Raw genomic sequence first — 23125 nt, 5'->3', positions numbered from 1 at the left:
TTCCAACCCCCTGCCATGGGCAGGAACGCCTCACACTAGACCATGTTGCCCAAGGCTCTGTCTAAGCTGGCCTTGAGCACTGTCTTGAGCACTTGGTCATTCCTGCTGTGATTTATCACTCTGTTACTGGTGAATTTCTAGCTTAAAGGAGCAGCCAGGTAGGAGATGGCACAGTCCTGCTGTCTTGGAGGAGATAAGGCTCCATCAGGATTCTGGGAAGGAGCTTGAGATTCCCAGACCAACACGTATGGAGCAGATGAGGTGTCTGTTGTTTCTCTGCTGCTGGAGGTTCCTCAGAAAGCAGCATCTTGTAGCTTGTGCAGCTCCATAATAAACGCTTACTGGAAGCGGAGGGAGCAGCTATAATTTTCTCCCTGCTCTGTTGCCTTTTCCAGCTCACTCGCATCGTTTCAGTGGTTTTATGATTAGGCTTCATGCAAATAGTTCTCATTCATCCCCACCCTCTACCAAAGCCAGAGCAGCACAACCAGCTGCTATGGCTGGGATGAAAGTGCTGCTAATTTGCTGTTACCTTGAGTTTAAGGATTCTGGCCCTGGTGAAAGGTTTGCTGTTGTCTGTGCTGTACCAAGGTATTTCGATGTTGACTATGTATTAGCTCTTAAAGATCAATGCCTCTCCTTTGAAGGAGGAGGCTCCTTTGAGATCTTACAGAGAGAGGTGCATGCAGAGGGTGATGGCTGCATGTATCTGTAGGAAGGAGTAAATTGCTTTATATCTGTAGGGTTTGGGCTGTTGTGGAAAGGTTACGCTGTGTTTACAGAGCTGCTTTGAGTCTTTGACAGCAATGAGGAGAATAAATTCAAGTCTCTGCACTAAGGGCTCAGGACGTACAAGGAAAAAGGGTTCCTTTTCCTTCCCCTCCTCCTTTTTGCTCTCTGCTTCTGTCATGTGCCTCTCAAAGCTTATTTTGCTCGCAAACCAGAGATGCCCCTGAAGCCTTGCTGATGTGCTTCTAGCTTATGGCAGTAATATTGAAACCTGTTGACCATTAACTTCCCAGAGCACAGGTGTGCTCAGCTCTTTCACGGAGTGGTTCTTATCACACATGTGCAAAGTTCTTTTAGATTTACATGAGGTATTAGAGAGGAATTCTTTACTGAGGGTGCTGAGGCGCTGGCACAGGGTGCCCCATCCCTGGCAGTACTCAAGGCCAGGTTGGGCACAGGGGCTTGGAGCAAGCTGCTCCAGTGGAAGGTGTCTTCTGCCTAAGAGCTCATCTCAGTCTCCCCTCTGGCAGGTTAAAGCCATTCCCCCTTGTCCTTACAAACCTTGTCCTGTAAAAACCAATTCAGATGGTTTGGGCAAAACCGTTTCCATGAATGAGCCCAAGTTTGCACAGTCCAGATTTGGATTCTCAGGTGGCTGAAACGTGTCCCTGCATTTGACTTTCTTCCTTCTCTTTTCTTCCTCCCTGACTTCTGCCATTGGGAAACGCTTTGGGTAGTAAGTAGGAAGTCAACGCTCCCCTGAAGCTTCCGAGCACAGACAAGCAGGTTTGCTATTTTAAGTGCCAGTTTTTTTTTGATGCTTCCAAAGCTCTTTTTGCTCCACTGGGATTGAGTCGTGAATGAATGTTTTCTTTACGATGTATTTTTAGGAGTTAAAGGCTTATGTGAACTCCAGCGCTGGCAGAGCTACTCGGTTGCCAGTCCTGCATGTCAAATATAGACTTAAAATGTTTTAAATCTTGGAGCTTCCCAGAAGACAGGCTGGTTGAGAGCATTCAAAGGGATGCTCTTTGCATTGCCTCTTGTGCTGGGGTTTTGGTGACGCTTTCCTAAGTCTGTGAGAAATAGTTTGTGCTGGAGCAAACCTGCCCTGTTCTGAAGGCTGGGCTTCAGAGTGTTGTGAAGGTTTTGAGTTTAAATAGCACAAAGGTTGTGGACATTGAATATTTCAGTGGTGGAGCAAGCGGGAAGCACTTGTCAGGGATGATTCCCTGGCCTCTTCTTGTGTCTGAAGTGCTCTGGTTCTTTGGAGGGGACTGACTTGGTCCCAGGGGATGTCTGCTTTGGGTTTGTGGGGAAGAGGGGCTGTGCCAGAGCAAACAAGAGCAGAGACCTCCTCCTTGGTTTTAGTGCATGGTGCTGGGAACTGCCTCTGGTTTCTGACCCAGTTCTTTCGTCCAGCAAGAGAAGGGTCAGGAGGCCGCTGCGAGCTCCTGTCAGGATGTTTTCAGGAAGCTTTCTCCATGCTCCCGAATGCTGGGAAGCCACACAAAGGCGTTCAGGCTGGTTTATTTTATTCTCTTGTCAGATGGGACTAGAATAGGCAGAAAGAGACCAAGCAATCGGATGCGTTTGAGGGAAGGAGAATGTGTCAGGAGCGAAGGAAAATCCACTTTGCCTCCCTGGTGATGGAGGTGGGCTTGAACGCGAGCAGTGCCTGGTCCTTGGGCATTTCACTTTGTGCTAGAGCTTGGTTTGAGGTTGGACTCTTCACGCTAACGTGTTCCACAGCAGATGTTCTCCGTGTAGCAGTGGCAGCGGGTATGTCTGTTATTAGTGATGGCAAACTGGTTAATAATGTGGTTACTCTAAATAAACAGGGCAGGCCGTGTGTCCTTCCGTGCCTAAGTTAATATTTCCATACACCTACTGTTAACTTCCTGGTGTGGGGGGATAATTTTAGTTCTTTTGCTCAGCATTTCTATACATCAGCTCTGGACCCATCCACTCGCCACTTCAGAGAGTTTTAACAGCAAGCAGTGGCTCATCCCTAGGAGGGCTGGAAAATGCCACTGAATGCTGCAGGCTTATGGCTTGAACTCATCTTTTATCAAGCCAAGCAGCATCCTAATGGCCTTATTGCTGTCATTTTGATTTGGATAGAGGTCAGTTTCAGTTGTCTCCTGTTGGCAAGGTTGTTTTAAATGGAGTGAGAAGTCCAGTGAACACAGGAGGTGGAGAGGAGCTGGGTGTCCGTGAGTCCACTTTTGGGGTTGGCTTTTTCCTTTGCTTGCTAAAAGCTTCCTTAATTATGTTTTTCTCTAAGAGTCTGTCCATATGCAGCAAGCTGCAAATGGGGAGTAAGTCAGACGTAGTTTAATGAGGGAGAAGTCAGTGTGGGTGACTCAACCTTCATCTTTTTCAGGTCTCGATTCAAATCCCTTCCCTCTTTGCAGCAGTTGAAATGTTACCAACGGTTCGCGCTGCCGGGAGGGACTCCTGTCTCCAGGAGGGATCCGTGCACCCCGCTGCCGGGGGTGGTGGGCTCCAGCTCTGCCTGGCAGCTCCAGCAGGGAAGCGGGAGCCTGGATGGGGAGTGGGAGGATGAATCACTGCTCCTCTGGACCCGGACTGGAGCTGGGAGGAGCTTTTGGCTCTGTGTGCCTGCAGATAGAAGAAATTCTGCCTGGGGTTTTCACGAGAGTCAAAGCCCCTGTGTCCAACCTGGCCTTGAGCACTGCCAGGGATGGGGCAGCCACAGCTTCTCTGGGCACCCTGTGCCAGCGCCTCAGCACCCTCACAGGGAAGAGCTTCTGCCCCAGAGCTCATCTCAGTCTCCCCTCGGGCAGGTTAAAGCCATTCCCCTTGGCCTGTCCCTACATCCCTTGTCCCAAGCCCCTCTCCAGGTTCCCTGCAGCCCCTTCAGGCACTGGAGCTGCTTTGAGGTCTCCCCTTCAGGAGCCTTCTCTTCTCCAGGCTCACCTGGCTCCAGAGCAGAGCTGCTCCAGCTCTCAGAGCATTTCTATGGCCTCCTCTGGACTTGCTCCAGCAGCTCCTTGTCCTTCATACATTGGGACATCCTCCTTGTGTTATTTCCTCTAGTGCTGTTCTAAACACAAGATCCACTCTGCACTGCTCAGTGGGTGAGCAATGGTTTTAGAACCCAGCGATCTCCAAAGGCTGCGCTAGCTCCGACTTCCCAGACAGAGCTGACATTCAAAGAGAAACTGGCTTGGCTTAGACTTTAAATAGCTCTGGGATGGGGAGGTGGAAGGTGAGAGCACACAATGCGGCCAGCGCTGGGCTGTGGGGGCTCTCAGGGCTATTCTTAGATGACAATAGCCGGAATGAAAAGCCATAGTCGCTGCCTCACGCCTGGGCCATTGTGTGCGGGTGATGTTTTGAATTCGGAGAGCCAGAGGTCTTTCAGGATCTCCTTCTCCTATGCTCCTCACTGGAGACCTCTTGCTGTTTTTCTTTGCTGGGGATGGTGGAGGTTGTGAAGGGAAATGGCTGCAAAGTGACTGCTTAAAAGCAGAGTTGCACGTTCTGCTTTGTGTAGGTTTAAGACTCTAACAGGCTCTACGCGTTCTCCCCATTGAGTGCTTGAAGGTGCCAGGTTTTGCACAGATGAGTCAAGTGGAAGTTGAAAAGCTGCCTGTCTCCATGGCTTTTTGTAATGATTCTGTTTGCAAAAGGAGGTTCAGGCTTGCAGGAGAAAGGTGATGATCTGTGTATGGAATACACTGAAACCTGGGAGTCCTGGGGGAAGCTGCTGTAGCTGAGTGGAGCTCAGCTCAACCCTGGCTGTTGTCAGGAATGAACAGGGTTTCTCGGCATTTTGCTGCCCCAATCCATCACTGTTTAGGAGTAACAAAGCCTTATATATTTCTATTGCAGAACAAAACCTTTGAAGCCCTGGACCCACAACTGTATCCGATTTTTCCCTATGTGCTGTATTGAAGTGCCCTTTTCAAGTTTGGTTTCCTGGTGCCTTTTCCCCTTTATCTCCTCAAGCTTTAGAGGAGAAGAGCAGCAGCTCCATAAATCCACTATGATTCGGGCATTAGGAGGAAGCCCTAGAAGACAAATTTGCCAGTTTCACAGTGAAATAAAGGCATTTTTCATGTGTGATGCTACAGAGTTGAAGCTCTCCTGGTGCAAGCCCTCCAGACACTGTCCCACAGCACTGAAGATACTTTTTTGATTTGAATATAACTTTTAGAGCTCTTTATCTGACTTGTTTCCAGAGGGAAGTCTTGCCCTGGTTTTCCATCAGCCCCGCATCCACGTCTGGCCTCAGTTTTGTCGGGTTGATGATAGCTGATCTTTGTCTTTCAGAAACACTAAGTTGAGCAGCGAGGAGTAACGGGCAAGTGTCTGCTTTTGGCGATCTGAAGGTGTCAGAGAAGGAACTGTCTTGTCATAAGGCCTTGATGCAGTGTTTAGAAAGAGGGAACCGAAACCTCTTGAGGAAAGAATTTTGTGTTCGTTCGCAGTCTCTTGTGAAATCAAGGAAAGTACAGGCTAATCTTGAGCTGAAGCTTTCGATAGCTGTGGGTGCTGCAGCAAGGGGCAGCACTTAGAGTGAAGTGTGTGGTCAGTGGGAGAATGTGCTCATCAGGCAGACTTTCACTAACACTTTGCCTTGAGGCTCTCCTCTTGCAGGGGGGTCATCTAAAACCCTCTCTGCAGAGTACAGGGGGAGAAGTAGCTGCTCTCACCGCTTCATTTTCTGCTTCATGTGTGCTGCTTCCAGTGGGTCCAGCCACAGGGGAAGCGGCTGCTGTCGCCAGCCACATTGACTTCTTCCTCTGCAGGCTCTTCAGTTTGAGGAAGGCAATCTGCACTGCTGGTACAAGCTCCAAATGGAGCTGTTTGTTTCAGTGGCATCCTTCTGGGCATCACCTACGAGGATGCAGAGGGGTGCCTCTGAGTGTCACAGTGGCTAAAAAATGAAGTTCTTCAGGTTGGGCTGAGGTGGAAAGCCACAACGTCTCAGGCTGTCTTCAGTTTGATTGGCTTGACTTCCTTCCCATGCAGTGGCTTCTTAGCTGTGCTTTAGAAGGAGATTAAAAGCTGGACATCCTGTTCTTGGGGAGGGTTTGCACTTCTGGCTTGCAGTGGAGGTTACTTGTAAGTCGGAATGCTGCACCGACTGATGCCTTATGCTTGTCTCATTAGTGTGATGGTATTCCCTGTCCAGCTCAGAGTAGACTTCCAGCCGTGCTATGGGGGAGCCAAATAGAACGTCAGCAGCTGTGCTGCACACAGACCTGTTCAGTGCAGGGGGTTTTCTTACAGGGTTTTTGTGTCTGCCCTGTCTGCAGACACAAAGGAGGAACGAGGGTGAAGGCAGGGTTAGGAAGGAGAGTCTCAGTATGGACAGGGGAAAGGATTTGTCCTGCACTGAAAGGGCTGTTGTGTTGGTACATGCAGCACTTTACATTTGTGTTCTTGGTTCTTTGCAATGATGTAATGATGCTGCATTTCTTAGTATCAAAGGAACCTGAGCTTCTTAAAACAATGAAATACTTAAGGCAGAGCATCTACTTTGCTTTTCACAAGCTTTATTTGCTGGAATTGCACTAGTGTGTGTAATTCAGGACTGACCCCTTGCTCTCGCTGAAGAGCATCCTCACTTGCTATGTGATCCCTTGGCTTCAGGAAAATAAGCTAATTGCATCCAAGGTTTTTAAAGCATTTTACTTCTTTTTAGTCGCAGCATCCTCTGCAGATGTTGGAGTGTCATAAAAATGAAATGTGGAAGCAGATGTGAAGTTGTCCGGCTTGCTCCAGATCTGAGACAGTAAATGAAGCTGTCAGGGGGAGCAGCGGGAAGTTCAGCTGACTTTATCTGTATGGCCTTTGGCAAGTGACATGTGGACTCCTTAATGGGAAAGGCAAATGTGAACTCTGTTCAGCAGTTTGTCTGGAGCAGTGCATCTGCTTTAGCAGATCAAGGGTAGGAGCTCTCAAGGATAGAAATGCTTCTACATGGCGGTGACTTGGGCAGGAGACGCGCCGGTTCTCATGGCAAACAGTGACCTGATCTGTCGGTGCTTCTTGGACTGTGGGCTCCCTGTAACCCCCAGTGCATCACCTGCTCTGGGGTTTGATGTCTGAAAACACTGAAATAGAGAAAGAGAAGTCATAAGCTGATCCCAAAAGGATTCCAATTTCCTGCTCTCTGTCTGCTTTCAAAGATTTTCTGGCTGCCTCCAACACGTTCAACAGCTCATTCTCTGTAATCCTGTCTGGCTCTTCGCTTCAAGATGTTGGGGTTTTAAAGCTCTTGTCTGAATGCTTTGTGCAGATGGGCTCGGGGTGAGTCAGGCTGTAAGGTGCAGTGTCTCGCTTTGATAGGGTTACTGCTTCTGTACAGGTAGTTGATGGCTTTATAGCAGGAGAGGAACAGATCTCTCATGTTGATGGGAAATTGCCATTCACCCTCTTGAAAACAGGAGCAGGGCATCTGAAGCTTTCACCCCTCATTTCCCACTGGAAGTTGTCCTGATGTGCTTGTGGAAGTGTTGGATTGTAAAGGGTGGTAACAAACCTGTCTGGCCTGGAATGCCAATAGTGGTCAATCACTACCAGAACTTAAAGTGTCAGTCACAGCTTCAAGGTATTAATGATTTGTGCATGTCATGGACAACAAAAGAACATGGAATGTATCAGTAATTCATAGTTCAGGGGTGTCAATAGCTGGATTTTGTAAGTTATCTGAGGTCTTGTCAGCATTTAAATCCTATCTAAGTTGTGTTGAAAGTTACATGTATAACTTTATCAATAGAGATTTTACTGTGCTGTTGATTTTCTTGCTGCAGCTTAAGCAGTGTTAGTCACAGCCCTTCCTGAGACAGGCTTTTGTTTCCTCACATAGGCTTTGTTATATATATATCTTAAAAAAAGCAGAGCAAAGCCACCCAAACCAGACCAAATACTCCACCATCTTTAGCATTTTAAATAAGCCCCTAGGATATTCCTGCGCTCTTACATCTCTGCCTGCACTGGCATGGAAAGGCCATTTCCTTTCTCTCATTCAAAGTGTTTTTTTCAGCAGGAGGATGGAGAGACCTGACCCTCGCTTCACACTGAAACTGAGAATGAGCGGCCCATGACAGAGTTGGCACTCGGAAGCCCCTTTGCTATGTCTACAATTTCTCTGCTGGGCTGGTTGGTCGGTTGGTTGCTGTGGGTGTGTTGTTTTAAGGCCCTGGTCAATGAACCAACACAAACATTCCTGGTTGGAAGGCTGGCGGAGGAGCCAGAGCTCAGCTCCTGCTTCCGTGTTGCCTTTGGCTGGTGCCGCACGGGGCTGGCGCGGGGGCTCCTTTTGGCCTAAGGCAGCAGCTTCAAATAGGGAGGGAAAAGAGGTCCCACCCAGTACCAGAGTGGCACCAGTGAATGGGTTCCGTGTGCTTTGGTTTCCTCCTGTCCAAACGGCTTCAATAAATCCTCATTTAAGTGGTTTATTTCGGGTGGTGTTTTCTAAGGACTGAACAGTTTCTGTTTCAGGGAGTTGCATGAAGCAAATGAGAAATGCAGTGAGTTGATGCTCAGGGTCTGGGGAGAGCTTGAGCTGGGTGGGGGGGACACGGCATGGCTCGTGCAGGCTGCATGGAAACAGAAGAGTTTTCTGAACTCCGTGTTGCTTTAGGGCTCCAAACACAGCCTATGCTGTTAAACAGGGATGTTCAGGTCGGATGTCAGGCAGAAGCTCTTCCCTGTGAGGGTGCTGAGGCGCTGGCACAGGGTGCCCAGAGAAGCTGTGGCTGCCCCATCCCTGGCAGTGCTCAAGGCCAGGTTGGACACAGGGGCTTGGAGCAAGCTGCTCCAGTGGAAGGGCTCCCTGCCCATGGCAGGGGTTGGAGCTGGATGACCTTTAAGGTCCCTTCAACCCAAGCCAGGCTGGGAATCCATGACTGTTCTTTGCAGATTGTGCCCATCTCCCTGCCCCAGCTGGGGTTTGGAGGCAGGTCTCTGGGTCTGGCAGCCATTCTTAGGCTCTTCCAGTTCTCTGGGTATCAGCAGCAGAAGCTAAAATCCACCTGACATGATCTGTAGGGTCAAGCTCCTGGTTGCAGGCTCTTATGTGCGTCGAGGACCATAGAGTGGTTGGGGTTGGAAGGATGCCGAAGCCTCCCTGACTCCCCGTCCTCATCCTTGGTCAACTCAAATCCTGCAAAGCTTGAACTTCTGCACACTTGATTCAGGCATTTCTCACAAGTGTCTTCTCTCTGGCTTTGCCCAGGCTTTCCAGTGCTCCTTTAGAGCAGGATGGTTTCCTTCCCTCTGTCCCTGCTTCCTGCTCTTTGATAGAAAGGGCTCCTTTTGACTTCTCAGAAGTGGAAGGAAATGACACTGGAAATGCTCTGCTCTTTAGTGAGCATGTACTTGATGTCTGCGGTACAGGATGCTTCAATTCAGGGAATGCTTTGATTCTGTTATCTAATTGGTACTGGGAATCCTGATTAGTCCCTGAGTTTGCGTCTCAGACTCTGGCTTCAGCTCGCTTAAAGTTGTGCGTGTGTATATTTATATCTCTATATATGTATCTAAAAGGCTTGTTTTTTTCTTTTAACTCTTAGTCCTGTTTCTGTGTGATAATTGTAAAGAATGCCTGCAGTCTGTGCACTGGGTTGCATCGTTGCTTCCTTGGAAAAAGCCTTTTTTGGGAAATGGGTGTTTTTCCCATTGGAGATTGACGAAGGGGAGCATAGAGGAAACATTTTCAGATCAGGGTTTGAATTTGGTTTCCATTGCAGAAGTTGCCACTGTGCCAAACCTGGCTAGAACCTTAGATACCTTCCAGTGTAAGAACTGGGAGTGATGCATTGTGAGAGCTGGAGCAACAGAAATGGTTTCTAGGTGATCCAGTGTGTGTGCAGGTGTGTGTAAAAAGGAGGACCCCAGTTTCAGTGTCAGTTCTGTGACAAAGGCACATGACAAATGAGCATCTCCTTGTTCCTGCTCCGTCCTAAGCCGTGCTGATTAATGGGTGTTGCTGTAGCTGACAATGAACTGATAGAAAACCGATGATTCACATAATTCGAGCTCTGCAGGCTCTGTCAAAGACTCATTTCCCTCTTTACAAGAGGTGCTATAGAGTAAAATGCAAGCTCCTTTCAAGACAGCAGCCCTCCACTTAGAAAGCTGAATATTTATAACTCTAAAGGAATGCCTTCTGCTTCCTAGGATTTTATAGGAAAAGCCTGCTTAAGATACCTTTGCTTTCAGTGAGTATTCCTGGAGTAAACTACTTATGAATGTCAACAAAAACTGAGCCAGAGATCACCAGAGACTTTGGAAAGAGATTTTCTACCTATTTTTTGTGTGTATGGTTTTAAATGAGGCTTGTACCTGCCGTTCCTGAGGTGCACTCTATGTGAATGACAATGCTCCAATTTGATTTCGTGTCTAAACAGATAAGCCTGATTTCTCAGGAGCTCTCATGCCACTCTAAGGAGGCATTACTTTGATTGCATGGAATGGTCTGGCTTTAATGGCAGTCTTAGTTATGACAGTGGGGAAAATAAGAGGCTGCTCTGGTGGAAACCGGCTCTGTCATCTGTGTCCACGGGTACCCCAGGCAAATAGCTCGGACCTTTTTGATCTCATTGAAGTCATCTATGAAATGTCTGCAGTGATGCTGCTTATTCACCACTCCTGGAATGTCTCTGCTTAATGAATAGCTCCCAGAGCTCCCAGAAACACGCAGGGCAGTGGCTGTGGGACTGACAGGGAGGCTGTGACGACGGCATCGGGCTGCTGAGATATATTTGACTCAGCCCCTTGCCTTCCTGGGACAGTTGTCTTCCTTCTCGATGGACTGAGGGCCTTGCCTGGCGTTCCAGGGGGAAGAGGAGCAGGACTGAGGAGCAGGGCTGCAGCCATCCTTCATGGTGCACTTGTACAAGTCTGCGGGCTGCTGGCCTGCAGGCAGCTCGGGCGCTCGCTGGGTCATTCGGGACCGACCAGGTGGGTCTGTGAGGTGTTGTCCAGGAGCACATCCAGCCTCGGAGCATCCGGGATGCAGGAGCTGGGAGCTGTGTGAGGAGGCAGGAGGGCTTGGGGGCTGATGGGCGCCTTTGGATTGCGGCAGCTCCCAGGTGGGGTTTGTCTGAATGAGACCAAGGACCAGGAGGGGAATGTGCTGGTGACACCAGGGATTCGCTTCAGGATCCCTCTGGGGCAGTGGTGCTAATCCAGAGTTACCTTTCACTGTTAAAGTGACTTTAAATTGAAGCCTCTTCCCATCCCCTTTGTTGGATCTGTAAGAAACCTTCCAGGTAAATGGGTGTTGGCTCTGCAGAATGTTGGCTTAAAGCAAAGGTGAAAAGCCTTGATGCACTGGAAATCCAATCCCACATTTCTCTGTCTTTCCCTGGCTGCCTGAGACAGCAGTGGAGTTAGGCAGTCTACTGGAAGGGGGTCTGCAGTTGAGTTTACTGTGCTGGAGAACTGTTTCCATGTCCCTTTCTGTGCCTCTTCATTTATTTCTTGATCATTTATGCACATTAATGTGTTAGTTACCAAAGAGGAGAGGGAGGAGGAGAAATCCTGAGGTGAAATTAAATCAGACACCAGCATTAATCATTCTGGTTGTGTCTCTAAATAGATGACATAATTCACCGAAGGGTTTTCCTTTTCATTGAAGAGATTAAAACCTGTAAGTCCTAAATTGCCACTTCTGTTGTAGCAATTTCATTGATTTGAGAAATGCACTTGATGTTATTTGGCATGAAATACTTGTGTCTGAGAGTGAAACTATCAGCTCTGATTGGGAAGAAGTAAGAATTCATACTAATACCGCTGCTGGCTTCTTGCATCCCAGCATCTTTCAGCAGTTCCCAACTTTATTAACCTTTGGAGCACCCTTGACAGATGGAGACATGGAAAATCATAACGCCAAATGAACTGAGTCTTTGCAGTAGTTCCAAAGGGGCTGTGAATTGGGGCTGGGGAATTTGGCTCATCCCTGGGCTGTTTTCCTGAGGAAACAATGAGCAGAAGGAAGGATTTAATGGATTTGATGTGTCTGTGTGTGTCTGGATGCTGCTTTCTCACCTGCAGATGCTTCTGCCTGTGCACGCGTCTGCCTGTGGTAGTGCGGTGCTGTGTAGTGTACACTGAGTGTAGTTTGGGATTCCTGAAGTGAATTGAGGCAGTGAGAACATCTGGCAAATGCCAGAAATAATGCTCACATTACAGGTTTCTGATGAACAATTCAGTTTAGGACTGCTCCACCATTAAAGAAACCCTTCACGCTAGTTGACATAATGCAGCTGAGGCACTTGGAGAAAACAGTTTGGAAGGCAAAAGGAGCAGTTGTTTCACTTCTGATTTAATCCCCAGCAGTTAGGGAAACCCGAGTGTTTAGGATGAAGGCATATGTAAAGGTCTTCCTCCTGATCAGAATAATTCTTAACTGAACTACTCGTAAGTCTGGGGCTGCAGAAGTTAGAATAGCAAATGTCTCTTTTACTTTCTGGTGTCAAGTAGCTAATGGCTGATGGTTCGTCGACAGACGTAACCAGCCCCCTTTGTCTTTGGTTGCATCTGAACCAAACCCAAAGGCAAAGCTGATAATTCTACATTTTGCAGTGCACTTTTCTAACCCATTTGGGTGTTTTTGGTGTGTTTCATGTGATGCGTAAGAGAAGGCTTAGCATGTTGCAGAATGATGCAATGAGGATGATCTACATCTGCTTCAGGGTGATTTCAGGGTAGAGTTCTAGATGCTTTTCTTCATTTCTTTTGGCTTCCTTCATTAAGGGATGGGTTTCCCAACTGCTTGCTGTGCAGCACGCTTACGGTGGCATTGGGAAGGGAATCCAGCCCGAGGACCCTGCGGAGATGTCCACAGCCCCAGTTCCGCAGAGGGCCAGGAGCTGGTGCAGGAGCCCAGCCGTGTCCCTGCTTCTCTGTATTGTCATGGACCTGTTCTGCTGTCTCTTCCTGCTGCATTTTCATCCTAGAATAAACAGAAGTTTCTGGTGAGAGCAAGTGCCAGCCTCTCCCTTTACAGAGGCACTTCCCTGGTGCCCCGTGGAGCACTGCAGTGCAGCATTCTTCATTCAAATCTCCTGTGATGAAACGAAGAGCCCTGGCTCCTGGATCCCCTCCCTCGCTCCACACCCAGGCAGCTCCTTGCTTCTGAATGAATTAACGTGGCTTCTGAAGGGTGTTCCTGTGCATTTCCCACACTTCAGGGTCACTCTGATTAATGCACACACTCTGATGCTGCATGGGGAAGGCCAGGATTGAGCGCTGCCCATGAGCCTTGCCCAGACTTGGTATTTCATCCCTGCACAACTTTTCCGTGGTTTTTGAAATCGTGGAATTGTCGAATGGCTGTGGCTGGAAGGGCCCTTAAAGATCAGCTTTAATTTAAGATGGTAAGTAGGGGTGTCAGTAGTGTGTTGGAAATGAAGGGTGGTTGGAGAGGAGCAGTTAAGCAACTTCCATGGAGCGCAAGCGCCTTGTGCAATACCCAGTGGAAATCCCCATTCCTGTCCTCTCTCCCAAAAAGGATCCAGAAACTGAGATTTTAGTGATAGCCAGGCTTGGTTTCATGAGAAAGCAGGAGTAGTTTGCTTGGCAATGTGGCCGGCATGTGCTTAGCTTTATTCCTGACTGAATCATAGAATCCCAGCCTGGTTTGGGTTGGAAGGGACCTTAAAGCTCCTCCAGCTCCAGCCCCTGCCACGGGCAGGGACCCCTTCCACTGGAGCAGCTTGCTCCAAGCCCCTGTGTCCAACCTGGCCTTGAGCACTGCCAGGGATGGGGCAGCCACAGCTTCTCTGGGCACCCTGTGCCAGCGCCTCAGCACCCTCACAGGGGTTTTATCAGGGGCTTTATGCACACTGTGAGTTACAAAGGTGAGGACTTGGCTCTTGTGGGCAGGAGGAGTTACCATGCTCTGTTGTTGGAGATAGGGCAGTGAAGGCGTTGGGTATCTGCAATGAAGCAGAAGGCATCGGCTGCCGCGCTGCTTCCAGAGGCACTCCTCTTGTGCCTGGAAAAGCTGGTACACCCAAGTCATCAGTGATGCAAATATATTGTGATGTAGGTATGAAAATCAAAGCTGAGTGTCCTCGGCTCCTCACCGGGATGGAGACCAGCCCTGATCTTGCTTTCCAGCATGTGTCTCGCTGCTGCTTTTACTTCACTGATGCAAAACTTTAGACATTCATCTTGTGCCTCAATCCATGCGCAGGCTGTACTTGAATGGCAGCTCCTAATGCCTACAGTCCTGTTTGTATATTTGTAACAAGGGATCCTTGTCCACGTGCATTCCCCAATGCTACTGTTGGGTAAGGGATATCCTGGTTTTTAAAGGAAAATGTACCTTTTTGAGGGCATGCGCTGTCTGACAGGATTAAGAACCTGAACCTGAATCTCCCTCCTGGCTCTGGTCTTTAACAAAAGACTCTATTTCCTTCTCTTCCACCATTTTCACTTCAAAGCCTGGTTTGCAGATTAGCAGGGAGATTTGTATGGCTGTGATGATCAGCAGCTTTCGGCGAGCAGTGTGGTCTGTGCAGTGAAATCCTTGCTTTTACTCCTTAAAGGCTTCCCAAAGTCACTAAAGCTCCCAGCCACGGCCGGGGTTGTTGGGCTGTTGTCAGAGCCCTGTTTGGAGTCCTATACCTAAAATACATTGAGGCTGTTTCATCCAGCTACAAAGTCTTTCACTTTCGGAGCACAGGCTTTCTTATGTATGGCGATAGGAGAATTCCTAGCAATATGCAGAGAATATGTCAAAATGTGTAATCCAAAACACTGTCTGAAACTGAACTCGCTATGAAGTGGTTCTGAGTTCTACTCAGAGCTGTAGTGTTGGCTGTTTTCCAGTTTTGGAGCCTGAATGGAGTGTTAATGTCAACCTAAACTGTAATCTTAACCTGCCCTTCCACAGGTTTTGCAAAGGGAAGCAGGGGAAGCCTGTACCACTGTTGTCTCCAGTGCTCAGCATCTGAGTATGTGGCAGCTTTCAGGAGACAGGGATTTGAGGCACAAGATCTAAACCACGATCATTCAACCATTCTATGATTAAAATTGCTGCTCCAGTCTTCTCTATGAAGTGGAGGTTTTGTTCATTTGTTCCGCTTTGTCTTTCATACGCTGCTGAGTAGCCTGAAAGATAAGGTTGTATTAGAGCTGTGCACACAATTTACTGCTTGGCATCTTCCAATCCTTCTGCGTCATTGCAGCCCGTGTGTGGGGCAGGGGTCCCGAGACGTCAGGATGATGTGCTGAGGTTTGAAGCTGCTGGTTTCCACCTTCCCAGCCATGGCTTGAGCGGGTTCCCTTGATTTTGACACGCTTCCTGCTTGTCTTGAGCTCATCCGACCTTACCGAGAAGGACGGCTCCTGGCAGCAGCCATGGCGGGGACCACTGCATCCAGGCAGAAGCAGGGCCGGTTTGGGAGCTCGGCTCCAGCAGTCGGAGCGGGTTTGTGTGGGTGGGAGGATCGCTGTTTAATCTGGGCGGGAGCTGGGGGTTGGTGGTTCTGTTCTGTTGTCATCCCACTCCTTTCCCAAGCTTGTCATCTTTTTATACAGCATGGCATTTGGGAGAGAGGTGGGAACGTCTTGAGAGAGCTGCAGCGCGCAGACATGGAGATGGAGCTAGATACTGAAACGCAGCTCAGGCTGCTTGGGTCTTCTCCTGGTGCTCTGTGCGGCGCAGGCTGATTCACCGTGTCATTATCCAGTTAGAGCAGTTCAAGCTTATCAGTGGGAGGAGTTGGAACCCTCTTTGGGAGGATTCTGATCCTGGGGTCTTCTGGGAGGTGATCCTGCTTGGAACAGGAATGTTGCTCAGAGTGAGATGACCGGGCAAGGTAGTCTCCTGCATCTGAGTTCATCCCATTCACTCTGTACATGACCTGCTGAAGAATGAAGGAGTTGGTTTCCACACTTCCAGCTTCAGTTTCCACACTTCCAGCTTCAGTTTATAGGATGCTTAAGCCTGAAGTAATCATTTGGCAAATTCTTTGTCCCAAGCTGACTGTGGATGCTGTAGCAGAGCAAGGTATTGTTCCAGTCAGTGCGTATCCACCTCCTCCGGGCATGATGGGTTTCTGATAGAACAGATTCTTGCCAGGAGCTTTGCAGAAACCCATCTCTTGTTTGAAGTTTGAGAAGCTGCCACTGTTCAGTAGAGGCCCATAATTGCACCACAGTTCTTGTAATCTGCTTAAGGGTAATAAATAAAGGATAACCTACTATTAGTTTCATTTACTGGATCCTTCCCAAGATTGTAGCTTAGGAGTGTTTTGGATCTGCACCTAGTCATTGGTCTCGTTTAAACTGTTAGGCTTTTCCAAGCAGGAACAGTCAATTAATGAACATCATCCAGGTTTTTTATGACCAGGTATGGTGGTAGCTTCAAATGTAGTATGTCTCTTAACTTTCTTATGGTAGGTACTACTGGCGATGACACTTCCATGGAAGTATTGAAGGCATCATTACTTAAATACCAGCATTTTATTCATGGACAGTAACTGGATGATAATAATTATGCCTATCAATGCTCTGCATGCTTCTAAGTTCAGCAAGGAAAAAGAAAATGATCCATTATAAATGCTGAGAATGACAAATGTCACCAAAATACAGGAGGCAGAAGTTCCTTCATCCCGTTTGGGTTCATTCATCAGACAAGCCTGCTGACTGCTCCAGGGAATGCTGAGAAGGTGATTGCAGAGGGGAGAAAAGTAGAACTATTCACCTGTCTGGCATTATACAGCTCTGTGTCCCTCTGTGCCCCAGGTGCCTTGATGGATCTGGTGATGGGAGTGAAGAAGTGGTTTGTTTGAAATGGATGGAAAACTTTGCTGTTCCTACTGAGGACGTTTTATTATGTAGTTGTCAGCCACGTGAGCTTAAAGTACAATAGAAAGGGTTCTGCCATCCAGGGCAAGGCTTAGTGTGAGAATAAGAATACCTGGTGTTTAATCCCAATTCTTCTATGGGCATCTTGACCTTGATTTCAATGTGTTTATTCACCTTCAGGCACTTGAAGCCTTGGCAGCAGGAGCAGGGTGTTCAGGAGCTTGTTCCTCGTCTTGAATGATCACAGTGGGTGGGATCCTATTTGAACAGGAAAGGAGGGGGAAGGCTTTTTGGTGTTTCAAGTGGCTGTTAACCTAACAACCTGGGGAAATGAAGGATGCAAAAGCAGTGAATTCCAAATGAAAGTGGTTGTTGTGACTGCAGACATGAAAAGGTCCCGTGTGATGCGGTGACCCGGGGGTTAGAGCTCACACACAGCTCCGGCTCGGCTGTGCTCTGTCCTCGGAGTAAGCCCGACTTAAAAACCTTATGCTTGTGTAAGCAATGGGAAAACAAGCAGACACTTCATCCTCCAGTAAGCCTCAGGAAATTCCTGCATTCTTGATTGGATTTTGTGGCACAGGACTGCGTGCTGTGTGTTTGAAAGATGAGCAAGGTTGCCCTCTCCAGCCCCGCGCCACAGGCTCGATAAGCAGGGGCTGAATAGCTCATTGTTCCCCTGCGGGCAGCCCCATCATCTGTCCCTGCTCCCTGCCACAAACACTGAGTGTAGTTAGAATGAAGGCATGCTGATACTGCATTTCTTACTGAAGGAAAAGGTTACTACTACTTGTTGCTGTTCAGCGAGCGAGCTGCATGTGAAGTATCCCACCTTGAGAACCAAGGGCTTGAGCTTTGTTGTAGTTTTACAGTTTACACGCGTGCTGTGCTGATCTTGTTGGGAAGTGGTACTTTGTGTTTCATCCAGCTGATGGGTGCTGAGGCGCTGGCACAGGGTGCCCAGAGGAGCTGTGGCTGCCCCATCCCTGGCAGTGCTCAAGGCCAGGTTGGACACAGGGGCTTGGAGCAAGCTGCTCCAGTGGAAGGGGTCCCTGCCCATGGCAGGGGTTGGAGCTGGAGGAGCTTTGAGGTCCCTTCAGCACAAACCCGGCTGGGATTCTTGAATGCCAGACCTGCAGGTGAGTGTTAGGACTGGGCAGGCTGGCTCATTGCGGGGAGGAAGCACTCCCTGACCGTGCCTTTTGGTGCTGTTCCTGCCTCACTGCCTCACCTTCTGTGCTTCCTGAAAGTGTTAATGACAAAGGCACAGGTAGAATGGGGTTGTCTTGTTTGCATTGACTAAACAGGGCACTCATGCATGGTTCTGCAAGTCTGCTAGTAGCTTTGTAACTGGGAATCGAGCCGGATGGAGATGATGTGCACAGCAGCAGGGATTAGCAAATTGCATTTGGGAAGTGATACTCACCCTTCTTCAGTTGTGGTGGGGAAGCTGTGGGTGCCTGTGGTTGGGATGCAGAGGTACAAAGCTGTGCCTGCCCAAGACCTGCGTGTTCCTTACTTTATTGCTGATTCTGAATTCATCTTGGGGCAACACACCTCTGAGAACCTTTGGCAAGAGCAGCAGTCAGAGTCAAGCAATAGCAGGCATCTCTGAAGCTGGAGTGCTCAGAGATGGAAATACACGTTTTATTGTTTTCATGTTGAGTTTATTGCCTGTATAAAAGCCAAATAACCTCCAGTAGCTGCACCACTGGATATTTCTGCATTCTGAGATTAGCTCCTGCTATGTTTTCTTGTCCTGTTTGACCATGGGCAGAGTCATTTCACTCTCCCATCCCTGAAATTCAGACTGGGTAAGATGAGAGCACCCTGGCTTAAAGGTGTAATGGGAGGAGTTGTTCTATTTGTAAACTGTTTGAAAACTGTTTGTGAACTATTGTGTGCATATAGATAGATAACTTCAGTAATAATTCTGCATAATAGAACGCTACCACCTGTATCTGTGTCATTTATGGGTCCTTTAGACATAGGTATTTTATAGTCTTCCTGGAGATAAGTCTCTCAAGGCAAGTGCCATCACATTGGCTCTCTGAAGGAGTGTCTTTATCTTTTTCGGTGACTTTTGGTTTGTAATGAGAGCTGCACTGTTGGCGACTCAGGAACTAACTGAATAATCCCAAACTGGTGCCTTGGGGGCAGCCCCAGTGTGTGCAATGTCTTGTCTCTGCATCAGGAGTAGCCTGCAAAGGAATTGGATAGCAATTCCCCCAGGTGGCTCCCTGAGCCGACGTGGGGTATTGCAGCATTCAGTCCTTTTTCCAAGCTGAGATTCAGTACATTTTTAGGCAGTGACCACTTCTCCTTGATGCCAAAAATGCACTTGACACTTGTAACTGATGCACTCCCCAGCAGCAAAGCTCTGCTCCAAGGGCTGCGCCAGGGATTGCAGGATGTTGGATGGTTTTCCTGTGGCTGGCGCATCCGAGATGCGATTGCAATCACTTTCTGTCTGCAGATACATTTCATCCTAATGGAGCTTTTTTGCTGCTATATATGAATGAGGGAACGTGGTTCTAACTGTATTTTACTGGAGAATTTTGATGGTGTTTTCTCTAATGGGATTCTGTTTAATCTCTAGTGCTTTTATTTGTTACAGAGATCCGTGCCCAGTTGGTAGAGCAGCTGAAATGCCTTGACCAACAGTGTGAGCTTCGGGTCCAGTTACTGCAGGACTTGCAGGATTTCTTCCGCAAGAAGGCAGAGATTGAGATGGATTACTCAAGGAATTTGGAGAAGTTGGCTGAGAGATTCCTGGCTAAAACTAGGAGCACCAAAGACCAGCAATTCAAGTAGAGTATCTGCCTTTTGTTTTTGCCCTTTTTTCCCCCTGTAGATGTGGCTGCAAGGACAGGAATGCCAGCAGAGAGCTGATAGAGTCAATGTAGGTACCAGCACTTGGGAATGTCAGAATCAAGTGTTTCCCAAGTTTGTGTTAAACACAGAACTCATTTCATCTTCCTCCACAGCCTGGTTGCTAACTACACTTCAGTAATACCTGGTAGGTCGCATGTTGTCAGTAGGGAATGGGATGGTAAAAACTGGCATGTCTAAAAGGAGTCATTTTCTTGGGAAGGTGGGCAAAGCTGTACGGCAGATTCGATGGGCAAACCCAGGATTTCCTTCAGTGTCGGTGGCTGTGGTCGGTTCTATTTAAAGGGTAACTCTTTGCCATCTGTTCTGTGCTGGGGTTTGCTGTTGCAGCTCTCTGGTTTCAGTATCCTGCACATACTCAGTGTAGGACTGAAGTGTTGTATCTCAGTTTGTAGCATTCTCTGCTACTACCACTTCAGAACAGCAGAGAAGTAAGGTCAATAGTACTTCCGAAGAGAGCTGTGCCATGGTGGGGGGAATCCCGAGATACCAAGCTGTTGAGACTCGATTAGAATTTGAAGATGTCCTCATTGACAATGAATTGTCTCACCTGCCTGAACCATTGTTTACAGGTAGGTCTGACCATACTGCTTTGGTTGTTCCCCATTTAGCTCTTGGAGCTGGGATGGCATGGTCATGGTTTCATGGGTTCAAAGCTGCCTGATTTACTGCTGAGCCCTGCCTGGAGGAAGGTGGTTTTCCTAGGAGGGATGCAGAAGGGGCTGGCACAGGCTGTGGCACGGTGTGGCACAGGTGTGGCACGGTGCCATGAGCCCCAGGAGTAGGTGGCCAGCAGAGAGCCACAGCGCTGCGGGAGCTGACACACGGGCAGTGCACAAGCTGGTTGGGTTCTGTTGTCAGGGGAGCAGCTGGGGAAAACATGGAGCAAAAGCAGCTTTGGATCTGAATCATTCCTGCCTTGGACAGTTTGGGCTGAGAGGATCCATCTGGGGCTGCCTCCACCCACAGTGCAGTGTCACTGTTAGTGTTGTTGGGGTCATTGGCTGTGTTTTGTTTTGTTGTTGCTGTGCTTGCAGGGATGTGGGGATGTATCGGCTTTCCCCTCCCATTAGACGCTTGCTTTGTGAAAGCCATTCAATAGGCACCATTCTGTTTCCTTTCTGGGCAGCTTTGATGTGATTTACTTCAGTTCTCATTGAAAACACACAATGTGCTGCACTGTGGGGAAACATGACTGAGCATCACTGATAGATTGGAGAAGAGTTGTTCTATGCATCTGTATACCTGTAATGGTCTTAAGTGTTTTGTTTCCTTTACAGTGGAAGTGTTCTTACAGCTTTAAGCTGCACATATTCTGCACATGCCTTTAAGATGGCACGAAAGAAATGGTGCCTTGAGCTGTCATATTCCTGTGCATTATGATTGATCTTTTCCAGTTGATTTTGTCCTTCTTCCTGGTGAAAATTGAGGTGGTTTCCTTTATATTGCATCCTATCAGAAACGCTGTTGTGTTCAGCTTTCAGTGTTGGGAATGTTGGATACAGCTTGCTTCCTATTTTGAGATTTGGAGTGAATTTTCAATGTGAAGTTGTTACCATTGTTCAGTAAATCCTACATGGTGTCATTCTTCATGGCAATTAAATCTGCTGGTTGTGTTACTGCAGGGTGTTTGTTCTAATGCGTCTTCCTCACTGCCCCCTGCCCCTGGTTTTTGAGCTGTTTGTACTTTAGATGGGCTTTTATAAAGTTGTACCTGCACAAAACTGACCTCAAATATGCCAGTTATTGAGTGCAGCCTCGATTGGACTGGTGATTCTGTCAGCACATAAAATCTTCACTTGAATTGCTGAATTAAACGTCAAGTCCAGGACATTGCCTGAAAGAATCTGGAAATCCATTAGGGATGGGGCAGCCACATCTAAAAGCTGCTTGAGGTCTCCCCTTCAGGAGCCTTCTCTTCTCCAGGCTGACCCAGCCCAGCTCTCTCAGCCTGGCTCCAGAGCAGAGCTGCTCCAGCCCTCGCAGCATCTCCATGGCCTCCTCTGGCCTCACTCCAACAGCTCCACGTCCCTCTTGTGCTGTTGCCCCAGAGCTGGATGCAGGATGCAGGGGGGGGGTCTCTCCAGAATGGAGCAGAGAGGGAGAAAACCATCTTGGTTTTGGAATGTGTTACCCCTGCAGGGGTTGAGTCCCAAATGTAGAAGCTGGTCGAGAGTTAGAATAAAGGGAAGAAGCGATTGTTAACAGTGAGGCTGCTGGGTGTGTGGGCAGGATGTGTTACAGCAGTGGCTGTAAAGCTGGCTGACCTGAGCAGCTCCATCTATGACTTGTGCAGTCATTTGCTGGCTGTAACGTTCAGGGATGTGTCAGAATACCACAGGGATCAGTAAGGAAGCAGTTCCAATTATAATTAACCTATCCCCAACACTGCTTGAAGAGTGAAGGGGGACTTGGCTGGTACCTGCTCTGTAGATGCTGCAGCTGTAATCTCATTTGGAAGCCCCCGAAAGAGCATTTGATCAAAGCCAACCATGATCCCTCTCCTCCTGAGCAGCCTGGTATTACATGACTCCAAGACGTGCATGGAAGGGTGGCTACTCTGTAATTGCCTGGCTGTGCCCCTATAAATACACAGTAATAGCATGTTCTTCCCATGCGATGATGATTGTGTCGGAAGGTACCATATCATTCAGGGAGTGCTTACCATGTCACTTGCCGTTTTTAGCTCCCATAACATGCTGTCAAGGAGGAGATCTGTCAGGCAGCTACCCTGTAATTTGCATGTGCTTTCATACTCAGGAGCTAGGATGTAATTGCTAAGTTGCTCCTGATGTGCTCATTTCAGGAACACTGTCAAGGGCAGGAGGCTTCGGGCTGACCCTGGAAATTGGGTTGTGTGGCTTCCTCCTCCATCCAGCATACCCTCACAGGAGGGAGCAATGTGAAGTGCAGCTTGTGTTGGGTTTCTAACAGATGCCGTGCATGGGGTGGATTTTCCTTGGATGTGGCTGCAGCAGAGGTGATCGGGTGGCTACAGTTTGGAGTTGAAATGTAGGTGGTTGGGGCTTGACAGCAAAGAGTGGATAGCTGGTGATGGGCTTGGAGGCTGTGTGCCCCTTGCAGAGTGTGAAGCTAGCTTCACTGGAGCATCTTAACATGATTTACAGAGGTAGGTGTGTGTTGTTCTCATTTTGCATCTTTGAAGAAGGGGAACAGATTGATTTAGCCAAGGTGACATCTAAGTTGATGGCAGTTGGATGTATCCCAGGTTCTACTTACTTTTAACTACTCTGCCATGGCTGTTATGCCTCATTTTGCCTATTCTCTTAAAAAAATGCTATTTCAGTTAGAAAAGACTATTAAAGAGAATAGTCATATAAAATCCATATATATTGGGAAAGGCTGCTTCAGTACCCAGTGGTAAATATCCTTACACAAGATGTAAGGACTGCAGGGAAAATTACGTTCCACAGCCCAAGTCTTACACGTCCAGTTGTTAAAAGAGCTTGTTGGTCACAGGTGTGGTGTACCATAGAATCCCATGGAATCTGCCTCAGATCTCATCTCAGTCTCCCCTCTGGCAGGTTAAAGCCATTCCCCCTTGTCCTGTCACCATATGTCTGCATCAAAAGTCCTTTTCCAGGTTTCTTGTAGGCCACCGTTAGGTATCGGAACACTGTTGTAAGGGGCCTTCTCTTCTCCAGGCTGAGCAAGCCTGAGGGTTACAAAGTGTGTA

At 48.2% G+C, this 23125-nt stretch overlaps 1 protein-coding gene across 4 annotated transcripts in view; it reads left to right on the top strand.

Moving 5' to 3' along the window:
* SRGAP2 (SLIT-ROBO Rho GTPase activating protein 2) overlaps positions 1 to 23125 on the top strand; it is a 92931-nt gene that overhangs the window by 11462 nt on the left and 58344 nt on the right. For 3 of the 4 annotated variants that reach the window (XM_061454877.1, XM_061454876.1, XM_061454879.1), the window contains exon 3: positions 19154 to 19346. The exons of the other annotated variant lie outside the window; for it this stretch is intronic. In XM_061454877.1, coding sequence (XP_061310861.1) covers positions 19154 to 19346 — 193 coding nt within the window. The remainder of the gene's footprint in view (positions 1 to 19153; positions 19347 to 23125) is intronic. 4 annotated transcript variants of the gene reach the window in all.

Source organism: Pezoporus flaviventris, unplaced genomic scaffold (genome assembly GCF_033815535.1).
Source record: "Pezoporus flaviventris isolate CSIRO_AGI_PZ_B2104156 unplaced genomic scaffold, CSIRO_AGI_Pfla_v1 ptg000017l, whole genome shotgun sequence".
NCBI lineage: Eukaryota > Metazoa > Chordata > Aves > Psittaciformes > Psittacidae > Pezoporus > Pezoporus flaviventris.
This window is presented reverse-complemented; position numbering and strand designations above follow the sequence as displayed.